Below are 12,540 nucleotides of genomic sequence, written 5' to 3' on the forward strand. Positions count from 1 at the left end.
CCTATGTTCACTGTGGACGTCTGTCGGTTGATGTTGATGATTATGTCTTTAGTGCAAGTAGTTCAGTAGTTTCAGAGTTTATCGATAACAAACAAACAAACCTTTCCTCTTCATAATATATGTACTTAGTAGCGCAAACTTGGAAAAAATCTCGTGGAAACTCTTTGATTTTCCGAGATAAATGTCATTTTACCTGGCAGCCCTAATCAATTTTATCACTGATAATAATAACTAATTCATAACCGTTAAACCTAAGAGTCAAAATCTCGTTTTTCTAGTCGAGTTCCGTAGGCTCTTTGAACTCACCGCATCCCAAGAAAACCTACCATTAGATGTAGGAATAATGGAAAGAGGTCACAACCCTCAGCAATAAAGAATACGATGCGGAGAGAGATGTCACTCTCAAGGTCTTTAAATGTATCCATGCAAAAAACCACGTCGACTGGTTGCTCCGTTGCAGCGTGATTGAATATTAAACCAACAAACACACTTTCGCATTTGAAATATGGCCAATGATTATAAGAAACAGTTTAAATCTCTCTCTGCTCTCCGAGAGACGTTAGGCAAAGTGAACACGAATTATGACACTTCTGTGTTCTTATACAAGCTTAGGTCTCTCAATTTTGTCAATTAATGTCAAATTTCTTTCTCAGATCAAAACCTAGTAAGTGGTTTAAATTCAAGAGAAGTTTAGGAACACACCTTTGAGAACATGGAAAACTTGCAGGTTTCCTCACGATGTTTTCCTTCGCCGTTAAAGCAAGTGATATTAAATTGCTTAAAACGCACATAACTGAAAAGTTAGTAGAACGTGATTCCAGGATCGAGCCCCCGACCTTCGATTAGGAGGCGGACGTTCTAACCACTAGGCTATGACAGTTTTTAAATTAAAGGGGTTTAAATATTTTAGTGTGAAGACTGGCCTACACATTTATTCATTACATGTGCATCATTTTCTTTTTTAGGGTTCCGTACCTCAAAATGAAAAACGGAGCTCTTAAAGGATCACTTTGTTGTCTGTCCATTTGTCCGTCCGTCCGTCAAGAAAACCTATACAGTACTTCCCGTTGATCTAGAATCACGAAATTTGTTCTCGGATTTATTCCTTTACTTGGGCTATGAGAGTTGAGACCTCTCTACCTGCCCATAATTCTAGGTTAACGGAAAATACCCTATCGGTTTCCTTGACAGACACGACAGACGGACAGACGGACAGAAAGACAGACAACAAAGTGATCCTATAAGGGTCCCGTGTTTTCTTTTGAGATATGGAACCCTAAAAACATTATGTAAGTATGCAAAGTATTTCCCTTGCAAACCATATTTAACAGTTGACATGTAGAGGTCAGAACTCCTTTTGACTTTTCCTATCTTACTTTTAAGTTTTAATGCATTATTAAGTATTTACTGTTTTGACATGGTATTTAGATAATGGGTGATATTTTTTTATTTAATCTAATTCCTTTGAAAAACTTAGTAAGGCGCATTAATCTATAAAAAACCTAGCGAGTTCATAGACTTACTATGTTTTAAAATGGTCAAAGCGACTTACTAGCTTTTGATTTTACTTTAATGTGGGTGTCCTTACAATACAACGGGACATACTATGAAAGTTAGGCTTATGACATAAAACGATTTTCGGAAAAATGACATTTACTTTGTTTTGATATGGGGCGGTCGATATAATTAGGTACTAGGGTAAAGGCTCAAGTAAATGAACAGATTGGACGTTTTTACATGTATTAAGAGCTGGAATAAAAAACCGGCTGATATACCTTTTTTAAATATTTTCTTACAAATTCTTACACTTTTTTCAATTTCAATTTCAAAACCGTGTTCTGTTCAAACCGTTCAAAAGTGCGTGTGCGTGCGTCCATGTGTGTGTGTGTGAGTGTGTATGAGTATATACTTGTCTGTATGTTTGTACGAGTGTTTGTGAGTTTGGTATTGCGTTGTATGCCACATGAGTAGCGAACAGAGTCAAAGCTTCATACAAGCGCGCTACGATAGGTACACTACTACAAGCTTGAGGCGCGTGTGTGCGTGAGCACAGGCGCTACGTCGCGTACGGAGAGAAATCGGTTTATACCGGCTCGGCCTGTGCTCAAGCTCAGGGGCTGCAGTACACGTCGCGCGTCGTGTTTTCATTTAATTTAATGTTAATGATAATAATTTAAATAGTGTTTACAATCTATTTTCTTGAACTGTCATAGATTTTGTTCAAAATCAATATCTGAGGATCCCTAGGATCACAAAACAGGAAATTGTTACCAAAACTTAAACAGTTGGCACCATTTTGTAATTCTTTGTTAATTGACCGATTTCGTTCAAAATCGATATTTAGAGCTCCCTGGGATCACAAAATAAGAAACTGTTACCAAAATTTAAAAAAGTCGACGCCATTTTGTAATTCTTTGTTAATTGACCGATTTCGTTGAAAATCGATATTTAGAGCTCCCTGGGATCACAAAATAAGAAACTGTTACCAAAATTTAAAAAAGTCGACGCCATTTTGAAATTCTTTGTTAATTGACCGATTTCGTTCAAAATCGATATTTAGAGCTCCCTGGGATCACAAAATAAGAAACTGTTACTAAAATTTAAAAAAGTCGACGCCATTTTGAAATTCTTTGTTAATTGACCGATTTCGTTCAAAATCGATATTTAGAGCTCCCTGGGATCACAAAAAAGGAAACTGTTACCAAAATTTAAAAAAGTCGACGCCATTTTGAAATTCTTTGTTAATTGACCGATTTCGTTCAAAATCGATATTTAGAGCTCCCTGGGATCACAAAATAAGAAACTGTTACCAAAATTTAAAAAATTCGACGCCATTTTGAAATTCTTTGTTAATTGACCGATTTCGTTCAAAATGGATATTTAGAGCTCCCTGGGATCACAAAATAAGAAACTGTTACCAAAATTTAAAAAAGTCGACGCCATTTTGAAATTCTTTGTTAATTGACCGATTTCGTTCAAAATCGATATTTAGAGCTCCCTGGGATCACAAAATAAGAAACTGTTACCAAAATTAAAAAAAAGTCGACGCCATTTTGAAATTCTTTGTTAATTGACCGATTTCGTTCAAAATCGATATTTAGAGCTCCCTGGGATCACAAAATAAGAAACTGTTACCAAAATTTAAAAAAGTCGACGCCATTTTGAAATTCTTTGTTAATTGACCGATTTCGTTCAAAATCGATATTTAGAGCTCCCTGGGATCACAAAATAAGAAACTGTTACCAAAATTTAAAAAAGTCGACGCCATTTTGAAATTCTTTGTTAATTGACCGATTTCGTTCAAAATCGATATTTAGAGCTCCCTGGGATCACAAAAAAGGAAACTGTTACCAAAATTTAAAAAAGTCGACGCCATTTTGAAATTCTTTGTTAATTGACCGATTTCGTTCAAAATCGATATTTAGAGCTCCCTGGGATCACAAAATAAGAAACTGTTACCAAAATTTAAAAAATTCGACGCCATTTTGAAATTCTTTGTTAATTGACCGATTTCGTTCAAAATCGATATTTAGAGCTCCCTGGGATCACAAAAAAGGAAACTGTTACCAAAATTTAAAAAAGTCGACGCCATTTTGAAATTCTTTGTTAATTGACCGATTTCGTTCAAAATCGATATTTAAAGCTCCCTGGGATCACAAAATAAGAAACTGTTACCAAAATTTAAAGAAGTCGACGCCATTTTGAAATTCTTTGTTAATTGACCGATTTGGTTCAAAATCGATATTTAAAGCTCCCTGGGATCACAAAAAGGAAACTGTTACCAAAATTTAAAAAATATTTTTAAATTACTTCAAAAAAAGGAAGAGGTTCTGAATTCCTCGGTATCTTTTTTTTTAACGTATGTTCCCCGATTACTCAAAGACGCCTGGACCGATTTGGATTTTTTTTTTGTTTGATAGGGTATACTTCGCAGGTGGTCCCATATAAATTTGATGAAGATCTGATGAATATCTTCCGAGATGGAGAACGGAACTCCTCAATGGATAAGAGCAAATTGCTCGCGATCAGTGTAATATCTTAGTAAACAGTAGGGTTTTAACTGGGTATGGCATATTATAGTACAGTGGGGCCACTAAAAATTGTGAAATAAAAAATTTTCAAAAGAAAAATAAAACCAACTTCAAAAACCACAATCACTAAAATTATTTTTACTTTTCACCCGACTACGGCAAAGCCGAAAGGAAGGGTTATGATTTTAGCAGTCTATGTATGTATGTATGTATGTATGTATGTAAATATGTATGTATGTTTGTATCCAGATTTTGTGTGTTCCACCGTAGCGCCTAAACTACTGGGCCGATTTTGATGAATGAGGTGTCAATCGATTCTTTGTAATGGCCCGGGTGACATAGGCTATACTTTATACGAAAAAAATCGGCCTGACGGAAGTTACATCAAAAAAAGTGAGGGTCTCAAATTTTTTTTTATTGCTATTGTGTCGAGTGGGATGTCCAACGAAAGAGAAAAAAATTCTGAGTTCATAAATATAAATTTAGTTAGTATTAAAATATACCAAGCGACAGAAACCCCATTTTACTATAATTAAATTCGTTTCGATTAGACATAACAGATGGCGCCACTAGCTGCTTACAACGCATAGCTCACAGAATTTCTCATATAGTACGTAGTTGAATACAGTTCTTGCACCCTATTAATTGATTATTCTTTTTATTATTTAAATATATAGTATATAGTTATCATTAAAATATACCAAGCGACAGAAATCCCATTTTATTATAATTTTATTATTTCTCATACAGCAGCGCCACCTATTGGCTATTTACGAGACCTCAGTTAATCGTCGCATCATAGACTTATTAAAACGGAAAAGTTTCAAATAAAAAAAGTTGAAAAAACTATAACCCGACTACGGAAAAAATAAGACAACTTGAACCCGACTTGGTACAAGTAAAATAAACTAAAAAGAAAGAAACAAGATTGTGCTTAGTGCTATCATCGTCTTGATTGAGATTCAACACAAAGGCCGTGGTCGTGCGTTGTCGACAGCAAAAAGAAAATATTCTAATTTGGTAGACAAATAAAATCACTGGGAATTCCGTCAATCAAGGATAAGAAATACGCTGTCGACAACGCACGACCACGGCCTTTGTGTTGAATCTCAATCAAGACGATGATAGCACTAAGCACAATCTTGTTTCTTTCTTTTTAGTTTATTTTACTTGTACCAAGTCGGGTTCAAGTTGTCTTATTTTTTCCGTAGTCGGGTAATAGTTTTTTCAACTTTTTTTTATTAGTGTTTGTGGTTTTTAAAGTCGGTTTAATTTTTCTTTAGATTTTTTTTAAAATATTTATTCTGGTATTCTTCTTTCTTGGATAAGGATCCCTCTTGGGTATCCCCATTTCTCTCTGTCTTTGGTACTATCAAGCTAATTTTCTCTCGCGATTTGCACAATAGCATTAGACCAACGCGTCTTCGGTCTACCTATTTTTCTTTTGCCTGCTGGACCTGGCCAAGGGGAGATTTTTCCTGTCCTTCTTTCATCTGTAAAAATCGATACAATATGACCATTTGCATTTCAGTTTTAGGGCATGTCTCAAGGTGTCTGTAGGCTTTGTCTTTTTTCTTATGTCTTCAATTCTCACTTTGAATATTTTTTCCTTAAGTTATGCTCCTTGCCATCGCCCTTTACCAAGTCACTATTATTCTTTTTATATTCTTTGTCTGGACCCATGTTTGGCTGGCATAGGTGAGGCATGGCAGGATGCATGTATCTGTAATGGATCTTTTAAGATGTACTGGGTAAGCTCCTTTCATTCTTTCCTTTTGTGCCCAGTACTTGTTCGAACTGATGTTAATCCGTCTGTCTACTTCCTCTTCTGCACTTGTAACGCTGAATGAGACTTGTTTTTTAAGATACATTTAGGAGCATAGGTATTGTAGTTCCAATACTTAATTGTATTTATTTGCCTGTTACTATAAATATGGCGGCTGATTGAATGAGGCCGATTGTTGTACCTCTGCGAAACTGTTCAAAAATAGTAAACTGAAGTAAGTAAGTACTACTTACAAAATTATGTCGCTTTTCATTGATAAATATGGATTTCGAAAATTTGACCACATTTCCAAATTTCGCGATATATAAAGTGGCTTCCGATTCCGAATCATTTCACTGGCATACAAAATTCAACTTTTTTGTTTTATTAGGTTTTGAAACTGTTTCTTACTAATTTGACGTCACTGATTTCAGATCTACCTTAATTTTTTACACAGCAGCTCTAGTTTTTGAGATACAGGTACCCCCATATTTTGCACTATACTCACACTTTGTATGTTCACACTTTATTAAGATCAGACAAGTAATTTCCAAAATTTATCGAGGTGTTAACATCAAGAAGAACATCTGCAAGTTATTCCAATCATTTTTGTACCATTTGGTGGCGAGTACGTATTAAAGAATGTCGTGCAAGTGTGTCTAACTTTGTAAAACAAGCATACTCGGGCTACTTTGAGAACCCATTAGCAGCTAACAGCAAGGCCTGGACTCCAAATTTTTATATGTGGAAGCTGTATTTCCTCATTGCGTTTATGAGCAAATAAGAATAGACCCTACTTTTACTAAAAAAAGTATTATAATTTGGCGCGAACCATCTAAACACCATGATGATTATTATTTCTGCATTGTGAATATAACCAGAAGAAACAGCAAAAAAATTGTTCCAAGCGACTCTATTGTAACTTGCAGTCTACAATTAGAACGATTCTGACTTCTGGTGATAAATCTGTACCTCAGCCCCAACCCAGTACCTCCAATCTACTTCAAGAACTTTCAGAAGGTAGTGACGATGTAGTGACTTTTACATCTCAACTTAGACTATTCAATCAAAATGATTTGGACCACTTAATGAGAGATCTTAGATTGTCTAAAAAGCATCAGAACATGTGGCTTCTCGGCTCAAAGGAACAAATCTGATAACATGTGTTACGGTATATTGTTCTCACTACTCTCAAAACATTCAGCAGCTGATGTTGCACTTCCAGCGACTTGGGTGCAACATGGGCATTAAGTTTTTCTCTATTATACAGAAAGGGCTCTATTATACATTCTAAAACAGGTTTTATTTATTATTATTATGTAAAATAGTTTTTGATTTATCGCGCAAAATGTAGAAAAAAATATACAATAAGTCAAAAACTGTGAAAATCTGACAATTTTTTTTGAATTCCAAGCCGAAAATATATTTAAGAATTTATTTATTAATAGAAATCGAGAGTTTATGCACTAGATAGAGTTCGTTCATTCACTGAAATTCCCAGTTCATTTACTGGCAATTTATCCTTTTGTTAAATAAAATAAGTTATAATAATTAATACCACGCATTTTATTTGATTTTTTGATATTTAAATAATTTAAGAGTGTATACCTACTGTGTACAGACACACAAAATATAAAAATTATATATAGAACGATTCTCATATACCTTATTTTAGGTCAGTGTCAGGGTAGTCCTTATTCGTTCATGTACTGGATCTTTTACCCTCCTACGTCAAAATACTAAAAGTCCGCGTAAATTTCGCAGATTGAAATGTCTGCTTGATTAATTGTCAATAGAGGGTCATGACATGTCAAAATTGCTAGTTTGAAGGTGAAATCGTCTATGTCATTCGCATTGGCTTTCCTCTTAAGGCTATTAGGTTGTAAATGGCATAGCCATGACGCAATTTTAAAAATTGACAATTAAAATTTTTAGGCTTACAAGATTACTAATTGAGATGATGATCTCACATCACAAATAGCTTCTTAGAATTTATATTTTATGTGATTATTAGCACAATATAATTAAAGCAATTGTCCGACCGCTGACGATTAGCGAGAGAGCTAAAAACTAGAAGCGAGTGTGTAGTTGGGATAGATTTGTCGCTGGACTATCTAGTTTGACGTGCGATAACTCGCACTGGTCGATACATTGATTAATTGAATATTATTTTGTTCCTGGCTAGAAACTAACCCTATAAAACAATATAAGTACTTTGAAAAAACTTGCCACTTATAAATTATTAATCAATTTAATAAAAAGTCTAAATTCCCAGTTATCTCGGACTATTCTTTAGCGTCTCTTCTGTTGCACACCAAGTAAATTGTACCTATTCTGGTGCAGCTGTGTGCCATAAAAACAAAATTAAATTGAACTGATTAATTTGGCGCGAATTTTTTGACTGCCGGTGGAGCGTTGCTGAGCAAATTATTTTTCTTTGATAGATCGTGTTGCTGCGACAAACTAGTGGTGAAAGAGTTTTTGTCCACAGTATACACATTCAAAGATCAACTATTAATATATTTATCTCTTTTATTGATACAAAATCATACATCGATTGTACGTTTCGTGAGCGAGCCGATAGCTAGTCGCTTCCTTGGCGGTGGGACAAGTGCCTAAAGCAATATTATTATGTAGTGAAAATAATAATAACAATTGACTGTTAACAAAAATTAATTGGAAAGTGTTATGATTAACAAGTGTAAATTAAAAATTTATAACACCCCCGACAAGGTTACAGTAACTAGAAAAGAGCTGATAACTTTCAAACGGCTGAACCAATTTTCTTGGATTATAGCTAAGAACACTCTCGATCAAAAGCCACCTTTCAAACAAAAAAAAACTAAATTAAAATCGGTTCATTAGTTTAGGCGCTGCGGTGCCACAGACAGATACACAGACATACAGATACACACAACAAACTTATAACACCCCTCTTTTTGTGTTGGGGGTTAAAAACACACACAATTTACCTACATTCCAAAGAGCAGCTAAATGCGTAATTTCATAATGTAAGCCACATACTGTGATTTTGGGTTATTTATTACACCAGTATTTAATTCAATAATTATTTATTAAAGTATTATTGTTAGTGATATGAATGTGATTATCCTTAAGTACTTACTTATAATTGTTTTATTCTATTTACGTGTGATTTGCGTTAAACATTGTGACTTAAAATATGTTCTAGATAATTAATAAATAAAGTATGTAAAAATTGAAAGTTGTTTTCGATTCCAGACCTAAGGGCCAGCGCACAAATGGCGGAGAGCAGCGCAGAGCATTTTTCTCAGTCAAAGTATTATCGACATTGTCCTCATTGAAATAATTTCTAAAATCAATTGTGCATCCGTGCGGATACTCGCGCATCCGCGCGCAGTCCCGCGCGTGCTCGCGCATTCTCTGGGAGAATTTCGCGTAATGTGTCATGTGATTAAAAAACTTTGCAGGCATGCTCTGCGCTCCGCCATATGTGCGCCGGCCCTAAGAGAAATCTCATTCATTATCATCATCATAAACCCTTCGCCGACTCAGTACTGAGCACGGGCTTCGGTATAAAACTCAAATTCAAAATACATATTTTTATTTAATTAGACTTTTACAAATACTTTTAAATTGTCAAAAGCATCTACCACTGGTACGGAATGCCTATCCTACCAAGAACCAGCAAGAAACACGGCGGTTGCTCTTTTCGGCAAAAAGGAGATATTTAACCACTAGGCTGCCACTGCTTGTTTTTTAAATCTGATACAAGTTAGTCCTTGACTGCAATCTCACATGGTGGTAAGTGATGATGCATGCTAATCTGGAAAGGATATGGCAGTTTTTATTAAACCCATACCCCTTTGGATACTACCAAAAGATGATATACACCGACTTCAGCATCCATCCAGCCATCAAATGCCCAATAACTATATTTGCAAAATCATTTTTGGCAAGTCACTTGCATAATATGTAATAATTATGAATACATTATAAATTATAATACATGTATTTCATAAAATAATTCTAAATTACAATAAGTAAATAAATGAAACCACATGTTACATAATTATGGTTTTATTGCTGAGACAAAATTTGAATGGCCAAAATTTTAACAGGCTATGTAGAGTGTAAGTATATAAGGTGTATAAACATTAGAATAAAGACAGTATTTTATCGAACGTCCCGTGTTTCATTACGCTATCAAGATCCCGCCTTACAGCTACCATACTGTTAACAAAAATATGAAGACAGACAGGTATCTCCACCTAGTATTTTTTGATAGTTTTCCTGATAAGTGCCATCCTTTGCTTATGCGACTCCGTGACTGCGGCGCGTTTGTACGGCCGTAGCTCGTCGTTGCCGAACCCTGGTATCCACATGTTCCATTGCCTTTCTGAAAGAGGAAAATTTTTCACTATAAGCAATCTGTTTAACCAATTTGGGTGAAAGTTAGCATCCATATATTAATTACAACAGGTAAAAATTTTAATTACAACAAGTGTAAATTAAGAATTTATAACACCCCCGACAGGTGTAGGTTACAGTAACTAGAAAAGAGCTGATAATCAAACAGCTGAACCGATTTTCTTGGATAGCTAAGAACACTCTCAATCAAGCCACATTTCAAACAAAAAAACTAAATTAAAATCGGTTCATTATTTTAGGAGCTACGATGCCACATACAGATACACACATCAAACTAGTAACATCCCTCTTTTCGGGTCAATAAATTAGGGTTTAAATGTGGCCACTTCTGAAAATAGAACAGTCAATCATAAGCAGCAACACAACAGTGCTGTCAATTTGCAATTCCATGCACCTCACTCCGCAAACCATCACACACAAACCCTATCCTTTAATGGCTTCTTGGTACAAAATTATTATCTTCATGAAGTTCTTGAATCTGGGACAACAAAAACTATCTTGGACCTTGCTGCCTTGATGAAATTTTCTTGTATAATCCAATTCAGGATTTTTAAAAATTATAAATGCACATGGCCAAAGTTATGGGCACCAAAGATCAAAGTTTCCATGGGAGTTTTAAAACCTAAATCTACACTGACAAAGTTGCAGGGCATCATCTAGCATTAGACCTAGCAAAAGCTAAAAGCCAAGAATTCTATTGAACCCTCACCTAAATATATCTGTACATCTCTAAGCTCCACATTGGAAGCGTGTCTGTGCTTGGCGAGTGTGCACGCGGCACTGAGGGTGGTGTCAATGAAATCATCTGCCAACTGAAGGAGGGTCTCTTCCACCTCTTCGTCCAACTGCACTGTGGGATCTACTTCTCTTACAAGTTCCTGTAGTCGAGGTCTTGTGAGATACTGAAAATAATAGTTGATGAATAAAACGATATTATGTGACTTGTATTCAAAATACTTTTTTCTGTAATCTGGCCCGCTGAATACAAATCTAAACTTATTTCCAAGCAATACAGCCTACAACTGTGCTTTTGAGTAGTTTGTGATTTTCATGATTCAATACAAACTTGAACTCAATACTACTTCAAATATCACATGTTTTAGGCAATCCGATTTCTGAAACATATTTTAGTTCTGACGATTTTACTCAGGCAGTGGTGAGCATGTGGTGTTGTAAATGGAAGGTTCCGGTCTCGATTCCCCGCAAGGGCAATTTGGGAATTTTATTTTGGCAATTGAGCATTCCAATGCGATGCAATGTCGAAACCGATCAGCAGTACAGGTAACTGCCATACCCCTTCCAAGTAAGCCTGCTTCCATTTGAGATTGCATCATTTACCACCAGGTGGGATTGAAGTCAAGGGCTAACTTGTATTGGAATAAAAACAAAAAGTTTTGATAAAACAGAGATTACTTAATGAAAGTTACCTGTGCCAAATAAGCACTCCGATCAAAAAATGAGGAATAAGGAAAACTTTTGTTGTAGTTGTATTTACCTGTGAGGCCTGATCCCCGCCTCCCTGATTGACTTTGGAGCCGACCTGTGGCTGGGTACCCATCGGACTGTGCTGAGAAGGCGAGCCTTGTAACGACGCTGATTGGATTTGAGGACTTTGGAGCGGATTGTTCACGTACTGAATGCCTTGATTGTTTAGCGATCCGAGAGTGGGCATATTGGGAGCTTGGCCTAGAGAACTATTTGACATATCAACATAAACGCAGGGTTATTATGCTGCCTTTCTCGTGACACAATTATTTGGATGTTTGTTTTTGAGAATTTACACTATACAACAATCACAAAATTAGATCGTCCAAGACCAAAGACGGCACTGCTTTTAATTTTTACGAAAACATCTTTGTTTTCAATCAATTTGAGGGTTAAAATGTTTTTTTCAACTTTCTTTTATAGTATGTTTTCTTGATTTTTTTACAAAATATCAAAAGCCATTAAATGTTTTGACAGTGACAATTGAATATTTTGATAAGCACAGATGACAAATGACACAGGTCACAGAGTAAAGCTTGCACTGAGAGCGAGACAAAAAGACATTACAGTGCTCACTGGTAACTTTAGAAGCGTGTAAAACATGAGTAACAGATGAATATTATTAAAAATCTACACTACAATAAGTAATTTTAAAATCAAATGAAAGTCCTGTTTTAGGTTGATCGGGATTTTTTTGGAGTAGAGTGTACGTCTCAGGTGTTCACAGAGCGATAGAAAATGTTTAAAATAGCGAACGGCCTATCTTGGTACCAAGTAGATACAAGTTTTAGCACGCTCCACTTAGTCGATCATCGCGCTAGATTTCTTGCAACCATATCGCACAGTAAG

The 12,540-nt window shown here is 35.6% G+C and overlaps 1 protein-coding gene across 2 annotated transcripts; it reads right to left on the reverse strand.

Moving 5' to 3' along the window:
• Positions 1-9,839: 9,839 nt before the first annotated feature.
• On the reverse strand, positions 9,840-12,163 carry LOC123876807 (transcription initiation factor TFIID subunit 12). Of its 2 annotated transcripts, XM_045923172.1 has the most exons (4): positions 11,702-12,163; positions 10,916-11,108; positions 10,003-10,174; positions 9,840-9,904 (listed from the first exon to the last, which is right to left on the reverse strand). In XM_045923172.1, exons 1-3 carry the CDS (start codon positions 11,909-11,911, stop codon positions 10,047-10,049), a joined length of 531 nt encoding a protein of 176 aa, XP_045779128.1. In that variant the 5' UTR covers positions 11,912-12,163; the 3' UTR covers positions 9,840-9,904; positions 10,003-10,046. The 2 variants fall into 2 exon arrangements, with proteins under 2 accessions (XP_045779128.1, XP_045779127.1); XM_045923171.1 differs by having other exon boundaries at positions 9,840-10,174.
• Positions 12,164-12,540: the final 377 nt, after the last annotated feature.

Source organism: Maniola jurtina, chromosome 22 (genome assembly GCF_905333055.1).
Source record: "Maniola jurtina chromosome 22, ilManJurt1.1, whole genome shotgun sequence".
NCBI classification, from domain to species: Eukaryota; Metazoa; Arthropoda; class Insecta; order Lepidoptera; family Nymphalidae; genus Maniola; species Maniola jurtina.

Excerpts from the sequence above, each read along its gene's own strand:
- LOC123876807 (XM_045923172.1), bottom strand. The coding sequence starts at position 11,911 with ATGTCAAATAGTTCTCTAGGCCAAGCTCCCAATATGCCCACTCTCGGA. Across the intron at positions 11,109-11,701 it reads GCGGGGATCAGGCCTCACAG|TATCTCACAAGACCTCGACT; the intron begins GTAAATACAACT and ends TATTATTTTCAG. Across the intron at positions 10,175-10,915 it reads AGATGTACAGATATATTTAG|AAAGGCAATGGAACATGTGG; the intron begins GTGAGGGTTCAA and ends TTCCTCTTTCAG.